Source organism: Asparagus officinalis, chromosome 5 (genome assembly GCF_001876935.1).
Source record: "Asparagus officinalis chromosome 5, Aspof.V1, whole genome shotgun sequence".
Taxonomy (NCBI): Eukaryota; Viridiplantae; Streptophyta; class Magnoliopsida; order Asparagales; family Asparagaceae; genus Asparagus; species Asparagus officinalis.
This window is the reverse complement of record NC_033798.1, coordinates 71,458,158-71,474,388: the sequence shown is the minus strand read 5'-3', so window position 1 is coordinate 71,474,388 and position 16,231 is coordinate 71,458,158. Positions and strand designations below refer to the sequence as shown.

The 16,231-nt window shown below is 38.1% G+C and overlaps 2 protein-coding genes across 2 annotated transcripts in view; both read left to right on the top strand.

Annotated features, from left to right (window-relative positions):
• Positions 1 to 3,913, top strand: part of LOC109843803 (chaperone protein dnaJ 10-like) — a 14,495-nt gene extending 10,582 nt beyond the window's left edge. Inside the window, exons 6-11 of the mRNA XM_020412766.1 lie at positions 1 to 88; positions 1,698 to 1,856; positions 2,072 to 2,250; positions 2,355 to 2,435; positions 2,530 to 2,679; positions 3,399 to 3,913. The exon at positions 1 to 88 is cut by the window's left edge and continues 10 nt beyond it. Coding sequence (XP_020268355.1) covers positions 1 to 88; positions 1,698 to 1,856; positions 2,072 to 2,250; positions 2,355 to 2,435; positions 2,530 to 2,679; positions 3,399 to 3,494 — 753 coding nt within the window. The 3' untranslated portion in view covers positions 3,495 to 3,913. The remainder of the gene's footprint in view (positions 89 to 1,697; positions 1,857 to 2,071; positions 2,251 to 2,354; positions 2,436 to 2,529; positions 2,680 to 3,398) is intronic.
• LOC109843802 (chitinase-like protein 1) overlaps positions 14,770 to 16,231 on the top strand; it is a 3,663-nt gene continuing 2,201 nt past the window's right edge. The window contains exon 1 of the mRNA XM_020412765.1: positions 14,770 to 14,971. Coding sequence (XP_020268354.1) covers positions 14,770 to 14,971 — 202 coding nt within the window. The remainder of the gene's footprint in view (positions 14,972 to 16,231) is intronic.

Below are 16,231 nucleotides of genomic sequence, written 5' to 3'. Positions count from 1 at the left end.
AAAGATCGTCTGCACCAGTATGTTCAAGGGAACAAGGAAGTTTTCATTAGTCATGCTGAAGCTGAGGTGTCAAGGCTTTCAAATGCGGGTAAATATTATGTCTTCAACTGCCTCCATCCCTCTCTCCCTTCATAATTTACTGCATTTTCATAATAATTAGACTTCACGTGTTGGGAGCTTCTTTTGGAGTAGTGCTCCTTTTCCCATTTTGATGTGAAAGGCTGATGAATCTGGTTTTGTAATAGTTTGAATCGCAAAAGGAAATATTTAAAAAAGTTTTTCTGTGGAATTGAATGATACTCTACATGTGAATGATTGGCGAACAATTATTAAGGTTTCCCTGGAATAATGAGAGGTGCAATGAAATTGGAGATGTCTTCATGATTTAAGCGCAGTATCGTGTTCTATTTGGTATTCCTCCAAGATAGAGATATCTGGTCAATTAAATGTTGGTTACACTCTTCTTTTTATCCAATTCTTTTCATAGCTTTCCTTTGTGCCTCAAAAAAAGGTTGGTTCATCTTGTAAACTTGAAGAGGTTCATCCTGTAAACTTGCGGGTTTGTTTATAGTATTCTAGAAAATGGGTATGAGGGCACATATAAACAGAAAGCAGAAAAATTAAATGGAAAGTAACACGGTTTCAACGATGCCTTGAGACTTTTGTGCAATATAGAGTAAAGGGGATGAATATTGTTGTCATCCTCATTAACTGAAAGGAAGTAAAAGATGCTCTTTGGAGAGTAAAGCATATGTTTTCTGAAGATACATTTCCAACGCCGCGAATAGATTGTGAAACTCAACTAACTTTTAAATTTGTTTTTCTCAATGGAAAATTTTAAATTATGACCGGGTTGGACTTTCAGATATCTTAATTTACGGGCTGTGAGAAATCTTTTTGATTTGTGAAGAAGGTAGGAGCAGATATTGATAATGACCTGTTGACGGGATGATATGCAAAGTATATATTCAAGAGCTTGCTAGTTTCCATTTTTCTTCATAATTATAAAGCGCACTCTGCAAAATATTTGTTCTGCTGGCGAAGTTGAGACCTTATTAATATGACAAAAATCATCTTTCAGTTATCTTTTATGTTGTGAACTAGGTGGTTCATTTGCCTGCCTAGTGCTGTCTATCTGGTAATTCATTTTGCAGATTTGCAGAGGATCACTGGAAACAAGGACATAACCATCAGTGATTCAAGCTATATAAAATATTGCTGATTTCTTATCCCTTCCGAAATAAAACATGTTTCAGCAAAAATCTTTGGAACTCAGTGGGTTTGTGCCACGTGTTTTGTTCCAGAACTCGTCCCTATATTATGCTCTTAAAGAATGTTTCTTGTAATTCTATTGTGGCAATGTGTCTTGTCCAGTCAACACCTTGTTATTACTTATTAGCGGTAGTCTAGTTGTCAGATGTCAGGGTCATGTTGAACATAAAATTCTATATTGGATGAAGGATGTTTGCGACATATCGGGATATTTAAATCTTGGATTCTCATATCATATAAAATGTACATAACAGATCTGAGAATGGAGCAGTGAAGAAAAAAATGACATCTCCAACATCTTACAAAGATCTTTAGCAGCCTTTATAATATATCTTTTAGATTTCAAGTGGTTTATATATCTTCTGTTCTGATTTGTGTGGGTTGTGTCTTTCTTTTTGGTTAACATCTTATGATTAACTTTACAGCTTATGGGGTTGATATGTTGAATACCATTGGCTACATATATGTAAGGCAGGCGGCAAAGGAGCTTGGGAAGAAAGCAATATATTTGGGTGTTCCTTTTATTGCCGAGTGGTTCAGAAACAAAGGGCATACAATTAAATCACAAGTAACTGCTGCAACAGGTGATCACTTAGCATAGTTTGTAATACATGTTATTATGATTGTTTTGTGTGCATTCACTTTTGCATCTTTGTGAATTTCTCCCTATTTTCTGTCATTTCTCAGAATTATGCAGGAAAATCCTGAGATATTAATGCATTGTAGTTTGCACATGTCCCGGTTGTCTCTATGGAAGTAAGCATATGATGTAGATATTCAATATCTGTGGTTGTTGCAGGTGCAATTGCATTGATGCAGCTGCAAGAAGACATGAAGAAACATCTCAGTGCTGAGGGAAATTATACAGAGGAGGAACTTGAAGAGTACATGCAGTCTCATAAGAAAGTGATGATTGATTCCTTATGGAAGCTTAATGTTGCTGATATTGAGGCTACCCTATCCCGTGTCTGTCAGTTGGTCGGTCTTCTATGCTGTTAAAACAAATCATTTTGTTTCTGGAAGGCATTTCCATCATTACAGGTCTTAATCATGTTACCATGTTTTGCCACTTTGATTTTCAGGTCCTTCAGGACAATTCAGTGAAGAAAGAGGAGCTTCGGGCTCGAGCAAAAGGGTTGAAAGCTCTGGGAAAAATATTTCAGGTGATTTTCAGTAGTACATTCTGCTATTTCTTGGTTGTCGTAATTTTTGTGTGCTTTCTTAATCACTTGGAGCATACGATACATATTGATTCAGAGGGTGAAGTTATCCAATGGAGTTGAGAATGAAGCAGGTGGGCTTAACAAGTTGAATGGAAATGAGCAGTGCAATGATGGAAGCTCTCCAGATACAACACCTAAATCCCCTGTTGAGCAGTCATCTTACACGACTCCTCTACATCCCCAGGTAACCACTTGCCGACCTATTTATGTGGCGCTCCTCATTAATCTTTTATGTAAACAGCAAGAAGCTTCCCTTGTACTCCTGCTCAGGATAGTCAGTTCTCCTACCATTTGAGCTTTGGGAAAACATGGTAATTCTAGTCTTTCTGGGTTGCGAACCTGGGGCTACTTGGCAATCGTTGTGTGTCTCTTCTCCTCTCGGTCTTATACCTATGTGCATCTACAATCTAGGCTAGGGGCCAATGATTTATGGGACAATTTATTTATAAAAAGTTTGGATAGAAGGGAGTGCTCATTTTGTTAAATGATGTAGGGTTAATTGCGGATAGACCCCCTATATTTCTATTGGTGTGGATAGATCCTTTTAACTAATAACTATTGCCCAAGTGCAGATAGACCCCCTGACCCTGAGTGAATTTTTGTTTGACTCTTAGAAGAGTTAAAAAAGTTCAATCAGGAGGTCTATCTGAACCAATAGAATCGCAGGGGCTATCAGCAATTGGGCTAAAGTACAGAGGGCCTATCCACAATAACCCAATGATCATATGCCAAGAGATGGACCAGGGATGATGCACATTCTGCTAGTCACATGGGATGGATGGGTCTAACCATATTTCCTACCTTGACAGCTTATTCAATAAAATTAGTCTAAATGAGTCACCCGCCCAAACCAGTTCTCTCTTTATTTATTCTAGTTCCTTTTTTTTCGTCTCAATGTAATAGAGCCCATATGTGGAGGCTCCCCAGCTTGGCGGTGCCCAGTATAATTACAACTTCCCAATGCCGGCTGCACCTCCTGGAGCCCAGAGGCAGGCTTGATGATCTAGCAGAAGTCAATGCCGGCATCTGGTAGTCTACTACTGTTGGCATCAGGGATCATTTGTTGGATGCTTTGTTTGTATCATTAGAATGCATGGGGGAATTGGTTTATTTACCCCCCATATCTCTTCCTACATGATCTATCATCCCCCATTGTTGATTTTTCCTCCCTCCTTTTTTTGCATGTGGTGTGTGTAGGTGGGTTAGCGGGGTGGAGTGATTGTTTTTGTTCATTTAAATCCTGTACTAAGCCCTCAACAGCTGCAGCACAATGGCCCTTTGTACATCGGAGGTATCCTCCATTTGTTGGTTTGCTTTTTTTTTTTTTTTAAACCGTGATTCGTGATTGTTTTCAGTAGGAGAGGGCTGTGTAAATATATTTGGATAATACCATAAATGAATGATTTTGTTATACGCTATTGTAATTCCTCCAGAATTGGCTTTTAAAAAAAAACTATTATGTGATGGATGTGTGTGATTTTACTGGCTTTATATATTCTGCATGAATAGTTACATGGGTTTATAAGTCACTGGGGTGCTGAATGACTCACCAAGAGTAGAGTTGAATTTACGGAGAACAGAAACCTGCAGCATCTTATGTTACTCGTGTAGCAGTGTCAATATTTTCCTTCTTTAAGAAAAATGATTTGAGACAAAATAGCAGTTATTCATGCAGCTGATTAGAGTAGGTTGCTACTCTTCCCACTGTATGCTCATGATGGTAGTCATAGATTAAGATTTATCATTATTATTTAACGAATGATTATTATTTACTTAAGTAAGATTACAAATTGATGCGATGTACAAAAGATATGAATCAACTCAATCCATGAAAAATCAATTATTTCAATAAAATATTACTATTCATTTTCCAGAAGCTTAAGTGAAGGATAAATTTGACAGATGAATATAATTTAGAAAGTAAAAAAATTGCGTATAATTTGGTATATATGGGAAAAAAGGACCCAATAAATTATGACATCACTAAGAACGCATTAAGAGCTCCTTATGCTATTAGTTCAATCAGGAGGTCTATCTGAACCAATAGAATCGCAGGGGCTATCAGCAATTGGGCTAAAGTACAGAGGGCCTATCCACAATAACCCAATGATCATATGCCAAGAGATGGACCAGGGATGATGCACATTCTGCTAGTCACATGGGATGGATGGGTCTAACCATATTTCCTACCTTGACAGCTTATTCAATAAAATTAGTCTAAATGAGTCACCCGCCCAAACCAGTTCTCTCTTTATTTATTCTAGTTCCTTTTTTTTCGTCTCAATGTAATAGAGCCCATATGTGGAGGCTCCCCAGCTTGGCGGTGCCCAGTATAATTACAACTTCCCAATGCCGGCTGCACCTCCTGGAGCCCAGAGGCAGGCTTGATGATCTAGCAGAAGTCAATGCCGGCATCTGGTAGTCTACTACTGTTGGCATCAGGGATCATTTGTTGGATGCTTTGTTTGTATCATTAGAATGCATGGGGGAATTGGTTTATTTACCCCCCATATCTCTTCCTACATGATCTATCATCCCCCATTGTTGATTTTTCCTCCCTCCTTTTTTTGCATGTGGTGTGTGTAGGTGGGTTAGCGGGGTGGAGTGATTGTTTTTGTTCATTTAAATCCTGTACTAAGCCCTCAACAGCTGCAGCACAATGGCCCTTTGTACATCGGAGGTATCCTCCATTTGTTGGTTTGCTTTTTTTTTTTTTTTAAACCGTGATTCGTGATTGTTTTCAGTAGGAGAGGGCTGTGTAAATATATTTGGATAATACCATAAATGAATGATTTTGTTATACGCTATTGTAATTCCTCCAGAATTGGCTTTTAAAAAAAAACTATTATGTGATGGATGTGTGTGATTTTACTGGCTTTATATATTCTGCATGAATAGTTACATGGGTTTATAAGTCACTGGGGTGCTGAATGACTCACCAAGAGTAGAGTTGAATTTACGGAGAACAGAAACCTGCAGCATCTTATGTTACTCGTGTAGCAGTGTCAATATTTTCCTTCTTTAAGAAAAATGATTTGAGACAAAATAGCAGTTATTCATGCAGCTGATTAGAGTAGGTTGCTACTCTTCCCACTGTATGCTCATGATGGTAGTCATAGATTAAGATTTATCATTATTATTTAACGAATGATTATTATTTACTTAAGTAAGATTACAAATTGATGCGATGTACAAAAGATATGAATCAACTCAATCCATGAAAAATCAATTATTTCAATAAAATATTACTATTCATTTTCCAGAAGCTTAAGTGAAGGATAAATTTGACAGATGAATATAATTTAGAAAGTAAAAAAATTGCGTATAATTTGGTATATATGGGAAAAAAGGACCCAATAAATTATGACATCACTAAGAACGCATTAAGAGCTCCTTATGCTATTATGCAGTAATTATTATTGGTATTCTTTCCAATCAAGTTAATAAGTAGTTGTTCCATCGTGGCCAGGAGAAAAGAACTTCCCAACTATAAAGGTATAAAACCTATATGAAGCCTTCTATAGAAATCATATAGCAGCGATGAACACACATCATCTAGCATGAATATTTTTATTTTTAGTAATGAAAATATAGCATGAATCTTAATATACACATCTCTTATCACAATAATCCATCAATGAAAACTGCACCAATAACATTGCAATGGAAGATAATCTTGCTAGTATGGTATGTGTTGTACCCTAAAAATTAGGAAGCCTAATAAGGGCTTGTTTGCTTGCACGGAATTAATTACGAAGTAACTGAAATAAAGAAAGTAGATGCTACTTTTGTTACTTTTAATAAAAAAATATATTTATTTCTCTGAAAAACCTACTTTTAATAATTTCTTAAGCACTGATGTGGCGCTTACGTGTCATCCCTAATTCCTAAATATTTATTCGCCCCTTAAGGCTCAAAAGTAGCCCAAAGTAAGTAAAGTGTGCATTAATTAGGAAATAAATATTTTTTTATTAATATCTTCTTTATTAGTTACTTCCTAACAATTTTTCGTTGCTATAAAAAAAGGGAATAAGAATAACAAGTACTATTTCCACTACTTCAATATATATATGAAACAAAAAAAAATATTACTTCCACTACTTCCTATTTCATAAATTTAAAAGTTATTTTTTTGATCTATTTCCTACTTCTGGTACTTCTATTAAACCAAACAGGCCCTAAGAGTGGTCAAGTAGTAACTAACTAGCCGACTCCCAAAGCATCTACAAGCACAACCCAGGTGATAAGCCGACCAACTCGCTTCATGATTCAACTTCGATATGAAAGGCACTTTCGACCCAAACTCAGGTAGATGTCCGACTCCGAGACGAAGGACATTCTTCACTCAGACCCCATGTAACGTGTCTCGAACCATGGAACGGCCTGACAAGGGTCATTATAAGTCACACTGCATTTAATGAATATACAGTCAGCCCCACACTTCATCACCCGGTCACCTTCAACAATTAATGTGACATTAGAATCATAGTGACATTTCAAGCCAGAGCCTTCAAAGCTGGTCGGACATGCCATTACTCCAATAGTCCCATCACTGTACAAAGGAGACTCGGCCAATCACTTGCCGACACGTGCAAAGTAGGGTCTGAACCTAAACTGCACACATTCAGGCAAAATACCAACATACCCCCGTAAACCCTCTATAAATAATGTTAATTTCTACCAAGTCAAGGTATGCAATTTTACATACAATCAGCTAGCACTGCTACAACCAATCACTCATCGTAGAAAGCTCATCAACAATAAAGAAGAACATTGCCCAATAAACCATCAGCTAGCACTGCTACAGTTAATCGGTCATGGTGGAAAGCTCATTGACAATAAAAAAGAACATTGCCCAATAAAATGCAGGACAAGAAGCTAAAAGAAAAGTCTTAGTAGTTCGAAAAAGCGTAAAGCAATTTGTGAAGTACTCCTAACACTGTAAATACAAAACCACTTCAGAAGTAGAGAATGCTTTGCTTTTTTGGCTAATATGTATGCAGGCTCTTGCAACTCGATATTCACCACCTCAGCAATGATCACCAAAGCCCTTTGTGTCTTATCAGAGTAAAAACAATGTACGTACCAAGTACTTGATATCGTCTCACTAGTGAAACCATAGCACAAAGTTCTTGTTGCTCAATCTTCATCAACTCGGCAACGATCGCCAAAGCCCTTGGTATCTTTTCAAATAAAACTAAGCCATGTACCAAGCCATCGGTATCATTTTCACGAGTAAAATCAAGGCAAGAAGCTTTTGTCGCTCGATCTTCATCTTTGGCAACGATCACCAAAACTCTTGGTGTATTTTCAGAGTAAAACCATGACACACAACAAGCTATTGTTATCACTCTCACGAGTAAAACCCAGATATGAAGCTCTTGCTGCTCGATCTTCATTGACTCGGCAATGATTACTAAAGCCATTGGTGTCTTTTTAGAGTAAAACCAAACCCTTGGTATCGTTCTCACGAGTAAAACTAAGGCACGGAGCTCTTGCTGCTCGATCTTCATTGACTCAGCAACGATCACCAAAGCCCTTTGTGTCTTTTCAGAGTAAAACCAAGGCACATACCAAGCCCTTGGTATTGTTCTCATGAGTAAAATCAAGGCACATAACTCTTGCCGCTTGATCTTCATCGACTCGACAATGATCACCAAAGCTCTTGGTGTCTTTTTAGAGTAAAACCAGAGCACATACCAAGCCCTTGGTATCATTCTCATGAGTAAAACCAGGGCACGAAGCTCTTGTTGCTTGACCTTCATCAACTCGGTAACAATCATTAAAGTCCTTGGTGTCTTTTTAGAGTAAAACCAAGGCACGACCAAGTCCATGGTGTCTTTTCAGAGTAAACCGAGACACTGTGAGAAGCACTCATGACTTGGTCTTCTTCGATTCATCGGGCATTCATTTGTCCTTGGCATTAGTTCTCAAAATTAAACCCAAAGCACAAACAAAAGATGTTGTAGCTAGGCCCTCACCAGAAGCCTCAACAAGCCTTAGGTAAACGACACCAATGCATCACTCGGTCTTCACTGATGTGCCCAAAAGACAAGAAAACTCACGAGTCATTCCTCACCGACTCGTTCAAAAATGTCTGAACTGGGAGCATTTGAAGGAGGGGAGTCGGGTTTCTCAAATGAGGAGGGACTAGTGACATCATCAAGGCCCTCGCCAACATCTTCGTCGATAGCCTCCTCACCTTCCCCTTCATCTACGACTTCCCTCATCCTCTTGGACTATTCCTAGCCCGCCTTACACCTCGAGCATCTTATGGATACGAGACACTTGGTTGTTTAGGAGGGATACTTGAAGTAATCCTCCTTTACCATAAGCTCGTGAGGGAGCTGACCCTTTAGATAATCAAATACCGCCTTACAAGCGAGGGCACTTCAACCTTACCCAGATAAGCACCGCGGTATCTCTCGATTATCTCGATCTCAAAGGCTTTTAACTCCAGATGAGTCATACTGGCCTCAAGCTCTTGAACCTGGGAGCGAAGAAAGTTACGCTATAGCTCACCTTGGTAGTCACATGGGCAACTTCCTGATGGAGGGCCTCCTAAAGAGTCACCTCCTCATTCACTTTGGTCAGCAGCTTTTCCGATTGGGTCCAAGTAGCATGAGCCCTATCGAAGGTGTCTTCCTTCTCTCTCTTCTTGGCCCAGACTTTTGACTGGAGATACGCCACTCTCTCCTCCATAAAGTCTCATATCGTGATGGCATGATTTAGATCTTCCTTAAGACTCTTTACCTCCTCATGGGCTTGCACTAGCTGAGCCTCACGATGCTAAGCATCAGCCTCAACTGCCTTCAGTTCTTCATCCTTATGGGCTAGCTCTCGCCCCATCATGACCTAGCCTCACTTGAACTCATCGAGCTCTCTACCTTTAGTAGCAACCACCATTTGGGCCACCTCTCGGGCTTCCCTTTATGCCTGCATCTACGGTTGGAGCTTAAAAAGAGTTCCCAATAAATTTCAAGTTGTAAAATGACTCAAACTCCAAGAGAGCCCCTCGGATGAAGTAGCTCTAGAGAGCGTAGTGAAGACCAGCACTGGGAATCTCACACAGCAGTGCCTCATCAGTAGGAAGAAGGAATTGCTCCACTGCCTTGTCCTAATCGATTTAGAACTCTAGAATTGACCCTCTAGCATCCATTCATCACTCAGGGATGAAAAGATGCTCTTCTGAATCCCTCTCATAGCGAGGATGAGACTTAGGCCCCATCAAAATGGCTCACATCCCCTCCTAAATACGGGGATGGAGATTGCTGATATGATGAGTAAATTCCCACTCATACCTGCCCTCATGCATGGTAGCTGAGAGATCCAAGGACACCGGAGCTGGATGCTTGTACGTCTCAACAACTGGATTGTCAGTAGGCGACTCCTTTTTGGGTCTCCTAGATGACTGAAGCCCCTCTTCCATCCAATTAGCACCCCTTCAGCTATGACTCTAGCAGGGCCTCATCTCCTGTCAGCTCCTTGACAGGAATAACTTCCCCTCTGACTTCCTCCTTAAGAACTGAATGCGGGAAATTACCCTCCACCTTGATAAACTTAGATGGAGCATGGGAAGATTCTGGGGTCGCAACCCCACTAGTTGACCCAAGGGCAACTTCAATCTACTAGGAAGCAACCTCAACCGTCAAATTTCTAAGAAAGAAGAGCTCCCACATGCTACTTTCAACCTGACGACGGCCCTTGGAAGCCATATTTTTCCTCATCTTCTTGGATCTCTCAACCTGATCAAGAGATTTGCTGAAATTGAGTTTAAGAGCAATGTCAGTGGCATGTTGTTGCTACAAGACCTGGAGATGCTCTGCCTCTACATTGTCGCAGAATATATTTTGAGGCACAGGAGGAGAATCAGGATAGGAACCCTGTGCCGGTTGCTCATCAATAGATATGACCACAGCACGGGCTAAATCCGCTTTAGTAGTGGGGATAGAAGATATATAGGCAGCACGGAGGACATCATTATTGAACAAGTTCTCCCAGCGTCGCGACCCCTTGTAGGCCTGAATCCTCCCTAGGTCCCGCAACTCTACATCCAAAAGCTTCTCCATCCACAGGACTTCTTTCTTAATCTTCGGCCATGAAGGACAAGTCAGGATCAGATCAGCACCCATGACGAAGAGTAATTTTTTTGTCATTCTTTGTTTGTATCGGGGATGTTTGAAATCACCTGGGAGTCACCAACCATCTGCAAATAGAAATAGCCGTCCCTCTTGCCAGCCTTCACACACACCTAGCGGCCCAACATACCCAGCTTCGATCTGACATCTATATGATGGCAGATGATGAGGAAGGCCACCAGAAAGTAATAGAATTTGGTGTCAATTGTGCTAGTGCAACCTCCAAAGCCCGAAAGACCTTCTGAAGGAATGGGTGCAAAGCGAAACCCATAGTCAAGATGATGCCAATACAATGGCGCAAAAACCCCACTATGATGATAAACAGACTGGTCACTTGACAGAGCCGATAACATATAAACACTAAGGATGTCAAAATTTTGAGCGCAGTACACCAATCAGCGCATGAGAACCTTCGAGTGATACTGACGCAATAAGGCGATTCTGGCCTCATTGCGAACTATAGAAAGTTGAGCATTGAAGCCTTCAAAGCAAAAAAGAGATGATTGGAATATGGCGAGATTTTTAAGAGGAAGACGCGCTCACAAATGGCAGAGAAAGAGTTTTAGGGGTTTTCACAAAGTAAAGAGAAGAAGAAGGAAGAGGAGCAATATATATAAGCAAAGAGGATGACACGTGGCAAAAAATGAATGGTTGGCACAGTTTACGAGAAAACAGCTAACCGTTTTTAGAAACTGAAGCATGTCCTCTCAAACGAGGCACCACTCCATCAAACTGCCACATGAACTCTGCTGACGTTAGAAATGTCAAATCACAGTTGTCTTCTAATAAGGACGGACTAGGTTCCAGCATCAGTCTTGTTGTTTTCTCTCCAACTTGACTTTTCGATTCTAAGTGAAAAGGAGCCAATATTATACCCTAGAAATTACCAAGCCTAGTAAGAGTGCCCACATAGTAACTAATTGGTCGGGTTCTAAAACATCTGCAAGTACAACCTGGGTGATAAGCTCGCCGACCTGCCTTGCTATCCAAATTTGACGTGAAAGGCGCTTCTGACCCAGACTCCGCTGGATGTTTTACTCCGAAACGAAGGGTGTCCTCAATCAGACCCGACACAACGTGTCTCGAACAAATGGAATGGCCTGACAAGCATCATTAATAGTCATGCTGCATTTAATAAGTGTACAATTAGCGCCCGCACTTCTCCGTCCAATCATCATCAACAATTAATGCGGCGTCAGAATCATAATGACCTTTCGAGCTAGAGCCTTCGAAGCTCATCGAACATGCCATTACCCTAATAGCCCCATCACTGTAGAAAGACGACTCAACCAATCAATTGCTGACACATGTAAAGTAGGGTTTGAAGCAAAACTTCACACATTCGGCCAAAATTTCCAACCCGCCCTTGCAAACCCTCTATAAATAATGGTGATTTCTACATTACATAAAAAAGTCAACAAGACTATACTTTGTTTCGTCTTGAGATTAACTAGATATAGTCACTGACTTGAGCGCCAAAATACACTCCGGTGGAAACAACCTCTGGTATCTCTAACCTCTCTTATTTGTGTAGCAAAGTACAAATCAAGACCCTCAAGTGAAGATCAACCATCAAAGACGATAAAGGCACCTAGAAATCAAGTTTAATTCTCCCAAATCACATCTCAACTTCTGACATCAACAATATGTAAATCAAAATTCATGTTACGCAAAATATCATCGTCAATGTCTATATACAAACAATGCTTAGTGGCGTGCGCACCGAACCGTGCCAGACTAAAAATATATATTGGGCTTAATTGCACTTCAATATTTCACCTACTTTGCACACATATATATATATTCAGTTGTTTTTGAATGCGCTTAAATATCCGCAAGTTTAAAGGTTACACTTTCATACCCTCGGTTATGTTAGTGTAAGTATTTTTTTCTCGAAAATACTTATGCGACACTCTATGCTAAATTTTGAACATTTTATAAATCATCACTTTTTGTTAAATCTAATGTTAAACCTATAAAAATTCTATTTTAAACCTATACTAATTCTACTTTGCAATAGAATCTTGATAGGCTTAATAGTTGATTTAACAAATGTTAAGAGTTGAAACATTCTAAAAATTAGTATGTGATTATCGCATGAGAATTTTAGTGAGAAATTCTCACGTTCGCATAATTGACGATATAAAACCGAAACTTTTAGAAAAGTTGGTAGTTATAATAGTCTTAAATATAATTTACTATTTTCTCTTATACTTTATTATATTAATTAATAGTCTCAAGTATATTATCAATATTATGATAGTTATAATATTAAATAATATTTTATTACTATAATAAACACTATAATAAATTACTATATATTAAAGTATGATAATATATATAAAATTAATATAATATAATATATTATTTAATAATATTTTTAATTAATAATATTAAACATATTAATAGTGTATTATGATTATTATAAATTCTATATTTTAATAAGGAGCCATGTCATCAACTATTCCATTTAAAGTATAGTAATTATCATAAAATAAAATAAAATGTTATATTTTTAATAATAATTTAGTATTTTAAATAATATTATATTGAATTAAACAAAATATTATAATATTTAATTAAATATTATATTATTGACATATTATATTAAATATATTGTTTGTACATTACATCAATTAGTATATAATATATCATATTATTATAATATATTGTATTAAATTAATTAATAACATTAAATATAGTTATAATTAATCAGTAATTATAACATAATATATTATAGTTCAGTATAAAGTACAACTATGTACTACATTATAATAGCATACCAAATAACATGCTAAACCAATTATGTAAATTAATTTAGACTTAATTGATAGATAAATATTGTAATTTAATAATGTATCACGTCATTAATTATCTCACATGAATTGTGAAATCAAAGTTTCAAATTGTCTCATTATCTCAAATTGTCCCATTTTATACAACTCAAAATATCTTAAAAAGATAAAATTATTGTTTTAGAATAATTATCCGAGTTAGTCCCAACTAAATAACCCCCCAGTAAGCCTACGCCTACCTAGGGGTGGGCAAAAACCGAAAAAAACCGGTTCAACCGAAAAAACCGCCCGAAAAAGCGGGCCGGTTAACCGAACCGGATTAAATGGATGAGAAGAAGACTCTAAACCGCCCGAACCGAATTAAACCGGTTTGGATCCGGTTTGAACCCTTGAACCGCCCGAAAAAAAACCGAACCGAATTTTCTAATATAAATATTGAAAAATTCCTAACCCTAACTCCATTTTCTAATATAAATACTGAAAAACAGATATTCAGCAAGTTGAAATACAAAAATATGGCTAATAACTACTTGCTAGACTACTGAAACAGAAATGCAATAAGTGAGGATGGAAGGTGTATTTATACACAGCAACAGCCTAGGCAGGGTCAAGATAGAAGGACATTTTCTATGCTCTTTAGTTAGAAACTTTTGCAGTATATAAACGATCTAGTTTGTTTCAAATAACATTGCTAATAAATAATTGAAAATGTTACCACGAACGTCTACAAAGACCAAAAAAATAAGCTTTCATATTACCAGAAACAACCTCAAAGGAAGCAAAAAGTGATCGGTATCCCCGAAATAACAGATGCTTCTTTCGTCCACATGTCCAATTCCCCGAAAAATAAACATCAGGTATTTTATTATCCTGAAGTAAACTGTCCAACCATTGCCTCTACTATTTTCATTCTTCATGTAATAAATTATTCAAGCATCAATACTTTGGTATCCCAGTGCAGGATATTAGATTTAAAACTGAATCACCGGGAGGACATACCGAATTGGAACAGATATCCCATGTATCCAAAAGTACAACGGTATTCAGGTGTGGGCAGATTTTTGTGAAATGGAATTAATTCAGTCTAAAACCGAAACCGAACCGAACCGATCCGAATTTCGGTTGGGCCGAATATTCGGATGAAGGGGAAAAAATCTGGATCTGGATGAGAGTTTTGAGAATTCGAAAAATTCGGATTGGATGCGGATTGGGCTTAAAACCGAACCGAACCGAATACGCCCAGCCCTAATGAAAAGAGATGAGTTGAGTGATGTTTGGATGAAAATAATATTTTATTAGATGTGATGGATGAGTTGTTAGATGAAAATAATATTTTATTAGATGTGGTGGATGAACCAGTTCGAGAATCTATTCGCCAAGAGGAACTCCCCCGTCGCCCACGCGGTTGGGTTCTGGGACTACCACTCCTTCATCACCGCCGCCGCCTTGTTCGAGCCCCTCGGGTTCGGCACGACGGGGGGGAAGACTATGCAGATGAAGGAGGTCGCCGCCTTCCTTGGCCACGTCGGAAGCAAGACCTCTTGTAAGTTCTCTCTCTCTCTCTCTCTCTCTCTCTCTCTCTCTTTTTTTTGTTTCCCCCTTCTTGATTGGTGGGATGCTCATTAGATACAGCTCTTTTCTTTTTTGTTTGTTGTTGGTATAATGTGTAGTAGATCTCACATCGCTTCGTGACGTTAAAATGTGCACCGAACGAATGTCAGCTGTCGGCTCGTTTGATTTTGAGATTTATGCACAGATCCGAGGGTTGACATTACTTAATTGCAATCGGCTCGTAGTGAATAAATAGTATGTGGGTTTCTCGGGATTTTGTAGCCAGATCTTTATTTGTTAGATACTGGAATTTGTGGAGTTCAGTTGATCTGTAGGATTCAAAGTTGTTGGGTGAAATCTATGGAACTTGTTGGGTGAAATCTATGGACAACGTCAATGTGTAGCGGATTGATGAACTTCATTTTTTAAATGCAAAACGTATTGTGAATCCATGTAGAGGAAAACAACAAGTGTAGGAGGAGGTAAGCTGGTCATAAGAATAGAGGAGACTTGAGAAATCTCGAAAAAATGTCCTTAAAAGATCTGGTTGGAAATCTTTGGAAACCTATGGAAAGTTCGTCCCTTGACCATTTAAATCTAACAGCATATACAAGCACTTTATATATGAGGTTACTATTATCTATGGACGAGTCCTCATCATACTGAATTGGTTTATAATAGAACTACTAAGACATATATAGGCAGCTACATTACCTTGATACTTCAAATAGGAAGCTGGAACCATACCCTAGACATATACGTACCAAAACTTCTTGGACACTTCTTGAATATATGCATATGTTTATTCATGCTTATACTTAGTTGTATAATACATGTTTAAATTTAAAACACTCATCGTACACTTCTTGGACGTATATTCTACACTTCACATCAATTTCTTATATATTGATTTTATGTAAATGAAAAAAATACTATTGGTTTTCGTAAATTATTAATTTTAAAGTTCATAATATATATATATATATATATATATATATATATATATAGTCGTATCCCTGTACCCTATCTTTTACTAATTTTCCGTGCTCCATACCCGTTCCCGTTCTATCACTCATACATATACAACTTAGGCAGTTTCGGACCATACTTGGGTCAAGTAAAAAGAAAATAAATAACCATACTTGGGTCAAGTAAAAAGAAAATAAATACATAACTCTTTCAGTTTCTAGACGTACGCAAAATCTTTGACCTATTAAACTAGATTGGCTGGAAATGTCAACAGTTATGTTTT